The sequence below is a fragment of the Kogia breviceps genome, chromosome 3, assembly GCF_026419965.1.
Source record: "Kogia breviceps isolate mKogBre1 chromosome 3, mKogBre1 haplotype 1, whole genome shotgun sequence".
NCBI classification, from domain to species: domain Eukaryota; kingdom Metazoa; phylum Chordata; class Mammalia; order Artiodactyla; family Physeteridae; genus Kogia; species Kogia breviceps.
In genome coordinates this window covers 60354076-60366384 of record NC_081312.1, presented here as the reverse complement: position 1 = coordinate 60366384, position 12309 = coordinate 60354076, and the positions used below count along the sequence as shown (strand labels likewise).

Below are 12309 nucleotides of genomic sequence, written 5' to 3'. Positions count from 1 at the left end.
AAGGTGGATATATTTTCATAATTGTTACATCTTGATGGATAGACCCTTTTGTCATTATATAATGTCCTTCTTTGTTGCTAATAGCAATTTTTCTCTTAAAGTCTATTTTGTCTGATAATAATATGGCCACTCTAGCCCTTCTTTGGTTATTGTTTGTGTGGGATATCTTCTTCCATTTTTTTTTTTTTTGAAGTTTGGAATTTTATTTTATTTATTTTTTTATACAGCAGGTTCTTATTAGTTATCCATTTTATACATATTAGTGGATATATATCAATCCCAATCTCCCAGTTCATCACACTACCACCCCCACCTTCCCCCCCTTGGCATACATACGTTTGTTCTCTACATCTGTGTCTCAATTTCTGCTCTGCAAACTGGTTCATCTGTACCATTTTTTTTAGGTTCCACATATATGCGTTAATATATGATATTTGTTTTTCTCTTTCTGACTTACTTCACTCTGTATGACAGCCTCTAGATTCATCCACGTCTCTACAAATGACCCAATTTCGTTCCTTTTTATGGCTGAGTAATATTCCATTGTATATATGTACCACATCTTCTTTATCCATTTGTCTGTCGATGGGCATTTAGGTTGCTTCCGTTACCTGGTTATTGTAAATAGTGCTGCAGTGAACATTGGGGTGCATGTGTCTTTTTGAATTTTGATTTTCTCAGGATATATGCCCAGTAGTGGGATTGCTGGGTCATATGGTAATTCCATTTTTCGTTTTTTAAGGAACCTCCATACTGTTCTCCATAGCGGCTGTATCAATTTACATTCCCACCAACAGTGCAAGAGGGTTCCCTTTTCTCCACACTGTCTCCAACATTTGTTGTTTGTAGATTTTCTGATGATGCCCATTCTAACTGGTGTGAGGTGATACCTCACTGTAGTTTTGATTTGCATTTCTCTAATAATTAGTGATGTTGAACAGCTGTTCATGTGCTTCTTGGCCATTTGTATGTCTTCTTTGGAGAAATGTCTATTTAGGTCTTCTGCCCATTTTTGGATTGGGTTGTTTGTTTTTTTCATATTGAGCTGCATGAGCTGTTTATATATTTTGGAGATTAATCCTTTGTCCGTTGATTCATTTGCAAATATTTTCTCCCATTCTGAGGGTTGTCTTTTCGTCTTGTTCGTAGTTTCCTTTGCTTTGCAAAAGCTTTTAAGTTTCATTAGGTCCTATTTGTTTATTTTTGTTTTTATTTCCATTACTCTAGGAAGTGGATCAAAAAAGATCTTTCTGTGATTTATGTCAAAGAGTGTTCTTCCTCTGTTTTCCTCTAAGAGTTTTATAGTGTCTGCTTTTACATTTAGATGTCTTATCCATTTTGAGTTTATTTTTGTGTTTGGTGTTAGGGAGTGTTCTATTTTCATTCTTTTACATGTAGCTGTCTACTTATTGAAGAGACTGTCTTTTGTCCATTGTATATCCTTGCTTCCTTTGTCATACATTAGTTGACCATAGGTGCATGGGTTTATCTCTGGGCTTTCTATCCTGTTCCATGGATCTATATATTTCTGTTTTTGTGCCAGTACTATATTGTCTTGATTACTGTAGCTCTGTAGTATTGTCTGAAGTCAGGGAGTGTGATTCCTCCAGCTCCTTTTTTTTTTCCCTCAAGACTGCTTTGGTTATTCAGGGTCTTTTGTGTCTCCATACAAATTCTAAGATTTTTTTTGTTCTAGTTTTGTAAAAAATGCCATTGGTAATTTGATAGGGATTGCATTGAATTTGTAGATTGCTTTGGGTAGTATAGTCATTTTCACAATATTGATTCTTCCAATCCAAGAACATGATATATCTCTCCATCTGTTTGTATCATCTTTAATTTCTTTCATCAGTGTTATAGGTTTCTTCATACAGGTATTTTGTCTCCCTAGCTATTCCTAGGTATTTTATTCTTTTTGTTGCAGTGGTAAATGTTAGTGTATCCTTAATTTCTCTTTCAGATTTTTCATCATTACTGTATAAGGATGCAAGAGATTTCTGTGCATTAATTTTGTATCCTGCCACTTTACCAAATTCATTGATTAGCTCTAGTAGTTTTCTGGTGGCATCTTTAGGATTCTCTATGTGTAGTATCATGTCATCGGCAAACAGTGATGGTTTTACTTCTTTTCCAAATTGTATTCCTTTTATTTCTTTTTCTTCTCTGATTGCCGTGGCTAGGACTTCCAAAACTATATTGAATAATAGTGATGAGAGTGGACATCCTTGTCTTGCTCCTGATATTAGAGGAAGTGCTTTCAGTTTTTCACCATTGAGAATGATGTTTGCTGTGGGTTTGTCATATATGGCCTTTATTATGTTGTGGTAAGTTCCCTCTATGCCCACTTTCTGGAGAGATTTTATCATAAATGGATGTTGAATTTTGTCAAAAGCCTTTTCTGCATCTTTTGAGATGATCATATGGTTTTTCTTCTTCAATTTGTGAATGTGGTGTATCACATTGATTGATTTGCATATATTGAAGAATTCTTACATCCCTGGGATAACTCCCACTTCATCATGGTGTATCCTTTTAATGTGTTGTTGGATTCTAGTATTTACTAGTATTTTGTTGAGGATTTTTGCATCTATATTCATCAGTGATGTTGGTCTGTAATTTCTTTTTTTGTAGTGTATTTGTCTGGTTTTGGTATCAGGGTGATGGTGACCTCGTAGAATGGGTTTGGGAGTGTTCCTTCCTCTGCAATTTTTTGGAAGAGTTTCAGAAGGATGGGTGTTAGCTCTTCTCTAAATGTTTGATAGAATTCACCTGTGAAGCCATCTGGTTCTGGACTTTTGTTTGTTGGAAGACTTTTAATCACAGCTTCAATTTCATTACTTGTGATTGGTCTGTTCATATTTTCTGTTTCTTCCTGCTTCAGTCTTGGAAGGTTATACCTTTCTAAGAATTCGTCCATTTCTTCCAGGTTGTCCATTTTATTGGCATAAAGTTGCTTGTAGTAGTCTCTTAGCATGCTTTGTATTTCTGCAGTGTCTGTTGTAACTTCTCCTTTTTCATTTCTAATTTTATTTATTTGAGTCCTCTCCCTGTTTTTCTTGATGAGTCTGGCTAATGGTTTATCAATTTTGTTTATCTTGTCAAAGATCCAGCTTTTAGTTTTATTGATCTTTGCTATTGTTTTCTTTGTTTCTGTTTCATTTATTTCTGCTCTGATCTTCATGATTTCTTTCCTTCTGCTAACTTTGGGGGTTTTTTTTTGTTCTTCTTTCTCTAATTGCTTTAGGTGTAAGGTTAGGTTGTTTATTGGAGATGTTTCTTGTTTCTTAAGGTAGGATTTTATTGCTGTAAACTTCCCTCTTAGAACTGCTTTTGCTGCATTCCATAGGTTTTGGATCGTGTTTTCATTGTCATTTGTCTCTAGGTATTTTTTGATTTCCTCTTTGATTTCTTCAGTGATCTCTTGGTTATTTAGTAACGTATTGTTTAGCCTCCATGTATTTGTGTTTTTTTGGTTTTTTTACTTGTAATTGTTTTATAATCTCATAGCGTTGTGGTTGGAAAAGATGCTTGATATGATTTCAGTTTTCTTAAATTTACTGAGACTTGATTTGTGACCCAAGATGTGATCTATCCTGGAGAATGTTCTGTGTGCACTTGAGAAGAAAGTGTAATCTGCTGTTTTTGGATGGAATGTCCTATAAATATCAGTTAAATCTATCTGGTCTATTGTGTCATTTAAAGCTTGTGTTTCCTTCTTAATTTTCTGTTTGGATTATCTGTCCATTTGTATAAGTGAGGTGTTAAAGTCCCTTACTATTATTGTGTTATTGTCGATTTCCTGTTTTATAGCTGTTAACAGTTGCCTTATGTATTGAGGTTTTCCTCTGTTGGGTTCATATGTATTTATAATTGTTATATCTTCTTCTCGGTTTGATCCCTTGATCATTATGTAGTGTCCTTCCTTGTCTCTTGTAACATTCTTTATCTTAAAGTGTATTTTATGTGATATGAGTATTGCTACTCCAACTTTCTTTTGATTTCCATTTGCGTGAAATATCTTTTTCCATCCCCACTTTCAGCCTGTATGTGTCCCTAGGTCTGAAGTGGGTCTCTTGTAGACAGCAGATATATGGGTCTGTTTTTGTATCCATTCAGCAAGCCTGTGTCTTTTCGTTGGAGCATTTAATCCATTAATGTTTAAGGTAATTATCAATATGTATGTTCCTATTACCATTTTCTTAATTGTTTTGGGTTTGTTTTTGTAGGTCCTTTTCTTCTCATGTGTTTCCCACTTAGAGAGGTTTCTTTAGCATTTGTTGTAGGGCTGGTTTGGTGGTGCTGAATTCTCTTAGCTTTTGCTTGTCTGTAAAGCTTTTGATTTCTCCATTGAATCTGAATGAGATCCTTGCCGGGTAGAGTAATCTTGGTTGTAGGTTCTTCCCTTTCATCACTTTAAATATGTCATGCCACTCCCTTCTGGCTTGTAGAGTTTCTGCTGAGAAATCAGTTGTTAACCTTATGGGAGTTCTCTTATATGTTATTTGTCATTTTTCCCTTGCTGCTTTCAATAATTTTTCTTTGTCTTTAATTTTTGCCAGTTTGATTCCTATCTGTCTTGGTGTGTTTTTCCTGCCTGCGGCTCTCTGCGCTTCCTGGACTTGGATGGCTATTTCCTTTCCCATGTTAGGGAAGTTTTCGAGTATAATCTTTTCAAATATTTTTTCGGGTCCTTTCCCTCTCTCTTCTCCTTCTGGGACCCCAGAAGGAGAATGCTAATGTTGTTGCATTTAATATTGTCCCAGAGGTCTCTTAGGCTGTCTTCATTTCTTTTCATTCTTTTTTCTTTATTCTCTTCTGCGGCAGTGAATTCTACCATTCTGTCTTCCAGGTCCCTTATCTGTTCTTCTGCCTCAGTTATTCTGCTATTGATTCCTTCTAGTGTAGTTTTCATTTCAGTTATTGTATTGTTCATCTCTGTTTGTTCTTTAATTCTTCTAGGTCTTTGTTAAACATTTCCTGCATCTTCTTGATCTTTGCCTCCATTCTTTTTCCAAGGTCCTGGATCATCTTCACTATTGTTATTCTGAATTGTTTTTCTGGAAGGTTACCTATCTCCATTTAGTTGTTTTTATGGGGCTTTATCTTGTTCCACCATCTGGTACATAGCTCTCTGCCTTTTTATCTTGTCTCTCTTTCTGTGAATGTGGTTTTGTTTCACAGGCTGCAGGATTGTAGTTGTTCTTGCTTCTGCTTCTGCTGTATCTAAGAGGCTTGTGCAAGTTGATGGGAAGGACTGGTGGTGGGTAGAGCTGGCTGTTGCTCTACTGGGCTTAGCTCAGTAAAACTTTAATCCGCTTGTCTGTGATAGGTGGGGCTGGGTTACCTCCCTGTTGGTTGTTTGGCCTGACGCAACCCAACGCTGGAGCCTACCCAGGCTCTTTGGTGGGGCTAATGGTGTACTCTGGGAGAGCTTACACCAAGGAGTACTTCCCAGAACTTCTGCTGCCAGTGTCCTTGTTCTCACGGTGAGACACAGCCACCCTCCACCTCTGCAGGAGACCCTCCAGCGCTAGCAGGTAGGTCTGGTTCAGTCTCCTATGGGGTCACTGCTCCTTTCCCTGGGTCCTGATGCACACACTACTTTGTGTGTGCCCTCCAAGAGTGGAGTCTCTCTTTCCCCCAGTCCTGTCAAAGTCCTGCAATCACATCCTGCTAGCCTTCAAAGTCTGATTCTCTAGGAATTCCTCCTCCGTTGCCAGACCCCCAGGTTGTGAAGCCTGATGTGAGGCTCACAACCTTTACTCCAGTGGTGGACTTCTGTGGTATAATTATTCTCCAGTTTGTGAGTCACCCACCCAGCAGTTATGGGATTTGATTTTATTGTGATTGTACCCTCCTACTGTCTCATTGTGGCTTCTCCTTTGTCTTTGGATGTGGGGTATCTTTTTTGATGAGTTCCATTGTTTTCCTGTTGATGATTGTTTAGCAGTTAGTTGTGATTACAGCACTGTCGCCAGAGGGAGTGAGAGCACGTCCTTGTACTCTGCCATCTTGAACCAGTCTTGCCTCTTCTTCCATCTTTCACCTATTTATGTGTTTTAATCTAAAGTATGTGTCTTGTAGATGGCATATAGTTGGAACATGTTTTTTTGGTCCATTCTGCCAATCTCTGCCATTTAATTGGACAGTGTAGTACATTTACATTTAATATAGTTAGTGATACTTCTGCCATTTTGCTATTTATTTTCTATATTTCTCAGGTCTTTTTTGTTTCTTTTTTTTTTTTTTTTTTTTTTTTTTGCGGTATGCGGGCCTCTCACTGCTGTGGCCTCTCCCGTTGCGGAGCACAGGCTCCGGACGCACAGGCCTAGCGGCCATGGCTCACGGGCCCAGCTGCTCCGCGGCACGTGGGATCTTCCCGGACCGGGGCACGAACCTGTGTCTCCTGCATCGGCAGGCGGATTCTCAACCACTGCGCCACCAGGGAAGCCCCTTTTTTGTTTCTTAGTTCCTCCATTTCTTTTGTGTTATATAGATGTTTTCTACTGTGCCATTTTAGTGTCCCCCCCCTTAACTGTATGTGTTTGATTTATAATGATTTACTTTGGGTTAATCCACCTAATGTCAACAACTTCACTTCTATATAGTTCCATCCTTGTGTTCTGTATGCTGTTTTTGTTACAATTTACATATTTATGTATTTTACATCCAACAAAATAAATTTCTAATTATTGCATTATGCAATTGTGTTTTAAACCACATAGAAAAAAAGGGAGTTATAAACAAAAATGTGTTTATAACCCTGCCCTGCTTTTATTTATAATGTTAGGCTAAGCCTAATATCGCATAAGGCTGCTGAAGCAAGACTGAAACATTTAAGTAAACCTTTACTAAATGGTTGTATACTGAGCGTAAAGAAAAAGAAACCAGAAGAATAAGAATCAGACAGTTTAGTCTAATAATATACCTTCCTCTCCAGCCTGTGTCCCATTTTAGGACCTGGCATATATATATATATATATATATATATTTTATTTTTTTTTTTAAATATTTATTTATTTATTTAGCTGCGTCAGATCTGCATCGGAGTCACAGATTTGTGAGTTATAAGCATAGTGGTTTTAGTGTTTAATTTCCATTAAAACAATGGAAATGGATAAAATGAAAAGAGTATATTTTTGAAAGTGTCTGGAATGTAACTTGTTAATAAATGTGGAATTAGTTGCTGGGTAGATGGATGAATGACTGAACGAATGTTAACTGCTTCTTGTGAGGTAATTATTAATTTTACAGATCCTGTTTCATCTTGTTTGGGTTGAACTCTTATTCTGCCTTAGCTCTTTTTATACCATTTGATTCTAAAGCTCTTTTGATACCCTTTTAAAGGGAGAATTATTATTAATGATTATAAGTTTACATTTTTGTAAAGTAAAAAGATTTAAGAAAGAAATATACAAAAAATAGTTTTCATCAAACTTGATTATGAATAATGAGTGAATCAGTGCCCCTTTTTAACTTTTTGGTGGTTTATCACTAATTACAGGAAAAAAATCTCTTCATGTAAAGCGGAAATTATTTTTTAAGTTTTATGTATTGGAGTGTGTAGGTTCCTAAAACTTTGCATTACAGCCAAGTATTTTCAGGGCCTGTATATTGACATCTTATTATGTTGTTTTTATTAATATAATATTTATTTGAGGTAAAATGAAAAATAATTTTAATTTAACCTTACTGTATTATGTCAACTTGGTTAATTGCTTCTTTTAAGTTACTTGGTCTAGAATTCCTTTAATACTCACGTTTGGGAGTGGAATAGGTTTTAAGTGTTCCGTGATTAATCACTACCATATTGTATGGAGGGTTACCTATTACTTCTAAAATTTAGGACCAATTTATCAAATCATGTGTAATTGGGGGGCTTCCCTGGTGGCGCCGTGGTTGAGAATCCGCCTGCCGATGCAGGGGACACAGGTTCGTGCCCCAGTCCGGGAGGATCCCACATGCCACAGAGCGGCTGGGCCCGTGAGCCATGACCGCTGAGCCTGCGCGTCCGGAGCCTGTGCTCCGCAACGAGAGAGGCCACAACAGTGAGAGGCCCGCGCACTGCAAATAAATAAATAAATAAAGAGAAATCATGTGTAATTGTGTATTGCATTATATTTATTGATGTTTGATAAATTTGGTTATTCTTTCTATACCTTTGTGAGATAGGGTTCTATATTTTAATTAAAATTTAAGGGTGAAAAATCTCCATAAGAAAACCAGCATAATTAAGACCTGAGCAATGGATTTGAGACGCATTCTTGTGACTCAGATTCTTTGCTATTCCTCAGTCCACCAGATCCCACCAGATTCCACCAGCTCAAGGCTTTAACCTAGAATTTACCATCTCCTTTTAGAATAGAAGGACTGATAAAATGTTATTGGATTTAAGGAATATCACTATACTAAAAATAATTACATGTTTAATCTGAGAGATGCTTTTAGAATTGTCTCTTAAAGTGTTATAGTGTTGTAAAGAAATCATTCTGATTATTAGATTTTTGAAGTGATGTGCATTCTATGTTTTGACATAGTTAGCTGAAAGTAAGATGGTTGGAGAATATGTAAACTGTAAAGAAAGCATCTTTTCTTCCCAGCATTGTGTGTCAAATGCCTCTTTTTCTCAGAGGCAGAAATAGATTTTTTTTTTTTTTTTTTAAATCACTGGTTGTTTCTAGCAATGTCACAATTCTGTGAGCTGGTAGCAAGGGTAATATAGGGAGAGGCAGAGGCAGAGATCAGGGTAAAGGGGTACTTTTGTTTTTTAGAAAAGGTATAATCAGGTTTATTTAATACAGGTTAATGAAGTGTTGATAGCGTATATGGGTCAGAGTTACAAAAAAGATTTTGGAGAAGAGAATAGATATTAAAAGGTGTTTTTCTAGATAGAAGGGGCCTAAAAAGGGAAGATTTGCCATAGAGGTTTTGGGTTGAACCCTGGAAAGAGTCAAACCTGATCAGACTTGAGGTTGTTCTTAAAAAAGGGTATTTTTTCCCCCTACTTTTCACCTTTTTATGTGATTGAATAATATGTGCGGCCTGGTAACAAAGAAAAAATTATCTCATTAGATGACAGTGCATAATGAACTGACCCAGAGAAAGATGAAATACAGAAGCAACTGCAAAAGCCTTAAGCTGTTTTGTGCTGAAGACTTGTTAGGGAGAGAAATAATGTGGAAAGGCTGTGGTTATAGGATCATGGTCTTTGGAGGACTAATGGAAACAGCTACCTTTATTGAGTACCTGCACTCCATGTTCATGCAGCTTTATTCCCATTACAGATAAGAGAAGGGAGCTACAGGGGTAGGGAAGAGGGATTCAAATTCTAAACCCAAGGTTTCATCAGTGGTTTTCAAACTTTGCTAAAGCAGCAGATCCATTTTTCCCCCCATAGGGAAATCTTATATGGAACTCAATATATACTCTATGGAAAAAGCCTAAACTGGTTGAATCGGGGTAAGAGCACCTGATTCAGCTTCTTTCTTTGGCCTTCTTTCCTCTTACTCTCATTTTCAGAAGCTCTGAGGCATCTCTGTAGAACTCTGGTTGGAAAATCATTAAATTTCACTATACTACTTTCCTTCATCACTTGGTGATAGTGGTTGAAAATTGCCAGAAAAATACCCTCTGATACCTGCTGTTTGGTGATAGTCTGGGACCCATTTCATGAAAAGGGTGTTAGTAGTATTTACATGTAAACTTGTACTTATGTTTGTGTCTTAATCTGTTGGGGCTGCTATAACAAAATACCATAGACTGGGTGGCTTAAACAAGAAACATTTTTCTTACAGTTCTGGAGGCTGGGAACACCAAGATAAAGATGTCACGGATCTGGTGTGTGGTGAGGGCACACTTCTGGTTCATAGTCTTCTCATCATAACCTCACGTGGTAGAAGTGTCAAGGGAGCTTGGAGCCTCTTTTCTAAGGTCACTAATACCATTTCTGAGGGCTCCACTCTTAGGAGCTAATCACCTCCAAAGGGCCCTACTTCCAGATACCATCACATTGGGGATTAGGTTTCAACATAAGAATTTTGGGGTTGCAGGGGGACACAGAAAAATTCAGTGTATAGCAGTTTGTAATCAACACTTTTTATCAAAAGTGTATTTTTAAGAGGTTAATTTTCTTTGTCTTGAAGGTTGTGGCAGCATTGCCTGAAGATATGAGACCAGGTTCTAACTTCTGTGGTTTTCCATGGGAATTAGTGATATGTGCAACTATTGTTGGATTTTTTGCTATTCTCTTGTTTTTGTGGAGAAGTTTTCGATCGGTAAGTAACCAGTGCTTTATATACTAAGAGAATGTTCGTTCTGTCTTCATGTTGAACAAGTAATATGAGAAACATATCTTTTGTTTTAAGGAAATAGGTTATTGTTATGTGGGCTACTCATGTTAATGTGTAGCTACTAGAAACTGAATATGGATTTAGAGGAATTTTTTAAAGTGTAAAAATTTTAAAAATTCTCTGTAGGAGTATTCCACATAATACTAAAACCCTACCTCTTTTTCTTTTTTAAAAAATTTTTATTGGAGTATAGTTGATTCACAATGTTGTGTAAGTTTCAGGTATACAGCAAAGCTTACCTTTATTTCTTACTTGCTTATTATTTGGGGTCTGTGTTGATTTTTAACAGTATACTAAACATCTGTGAATATACCACCCAACCTGGAATCAAAGACATTGACTGTCACCTATATTTAGGTGATCCTCCCTCATTTCATCCCCCTGCCTCCCTGTACTAGAGGTAGTCCTGTTCTGGATCCTGTGTTAATTATTCCCATGCCTTAAAAAAAAATTTTTTTTTGGTTATATGTACACAAATCCTTCAGAAATGTAGTAATTTTGCTTAGTCTCATGCCATATATCATGTTTTGGAACTTTTTTACTCCATCCTATATTGCTAAGATTCATCCATATTTTTGACCCATTTTGATTATTTTAAGAATATTGTAAGAATATACTACAATTAATTTATATATTTTATGGTCTTGGGCCTTTTGAGTTGTTTCCAAGTTTTTTTCTATTACAAATAATGCTGCTGGGTAGTTTTTTATACTTGTTTCCTGTTGTATATTTGTAAGTTTCTCTTGGGAATATACTAGGTGTGAGATTACTGGGTTATATAGTATATTGGAAGTTCTGCTTTTAAAACGTAATACCAAATTCTTTTCCAAATTGTACCAATTTATACTCCCAACAGTAGTATATAAGAGGTCCTAGAGATCCATTTGATATGTGTCATCTCCAACACTTGTTATTGTTGAAATTCTTTGTTTTTGCCACTTGAATGGTATCTTAACCATATTTCTGATTTGTATTCCTTGATCACTAGTGAGATTGAAAACTCAGTACATTTATTGGCCATGTGTATTTTTTCTTCAGGGAAATATTTATGTCTTATACCTATTTTTCTTTTGAGTAGTTTGTTGTTTGTTTGTTCTTTTTTATTTGTAGGAGTTCTTTATATATTCTTGATGATATCCTTGTTGATTATCTATATTACATATGTTCCAGTATGAAACATCTTTTCATTTTTCTTAAGATGTTTTCTGATGAGTAGAAATTCTTAATTAAAACAGTTTTCTTTGATCCATCTTGAGTTGACTTTTTGTTTAGTGTGGGGTAAGGAGTTGGTGTAATTCCCCACTCCCCTTCCCCCACAATATAACCTTTTTCCCAGCTTTGTTTATTGAATAGTCTCCCTTCCCATTCATCTGCCATGCTACATATTAGAGTTCCACATACATGTATACTTTTTCTGTGCTCTTTATGTTCCTGATTATTATTGAAAGCAGATACATGTATATCATTCTATATCCATCCATTATTAGGTTAAGCTTGCTAATTGACTAATTTGTGGTGTTCATGTATTACATATTCTTGCTCTTTTTTTTGTTGTTGTTTCCTTCATCTGTCAAGAGTGAAGAGAAGTTGGCTGAATTCCACTGTCATGATGGATTTATCAATTACTTTCTGTAGTTTTGTCAATTCTTGCTTTACATATTTTAAGTATATTTTGTTAGGTGGATACATGTTTAGAATTGCTATATCTCTTCTTGGTGGATTGAATCTTTTATCAATATCTTGTGACCCTCTATAACTCTTCCAATACTTTTGTCTTAAAGTATCTTATCTGATGTTAGTATAGCCAGACCAATTTTCTTTTTGGTAATATTTCATGTGTCTTTTTCCATCCTTATATTTTCCAGTCTTTCTGTGGTCTTTTACTTAATTTATGTCCTGTATGAATTTCTTTTTTTATTTTTATTTTGTTGGAGTATAGTTGATTTACAATGTATTAATT

At 36.1% G+C, this 12309-nt stretch overlaps 1 protein-coding gene across 33 annotated transcripts in view; it reads left to right on the top strand.

The window, feature by feature from the left end:
• MIA2 (MIA SH3 domain ER export factor 2) overlaps positions 1 to 12309 on the top strand; it is a 105699-nt gene that overhangs the window by 38049 nt on the left and 55341 nt on the right. For 32 of the 33 annotated variants that reach the window (XM_059059117.2, XM_059059118.2, XM_067028552.1 and 29 more), the window contains one exon: positions 10143 to 10274. In XM_059059117.2, the coding sequence (XP_058915100.1) occupies positions 10143 to 10274 (132 nt within the window). Of the gene's footprint in view, positions 1 to 10142; positions 10279 to 12309 lie in introns of all 33 variants that reach the window. The other variant, XM_067028536.1, reaches the window with a different exon arrangement.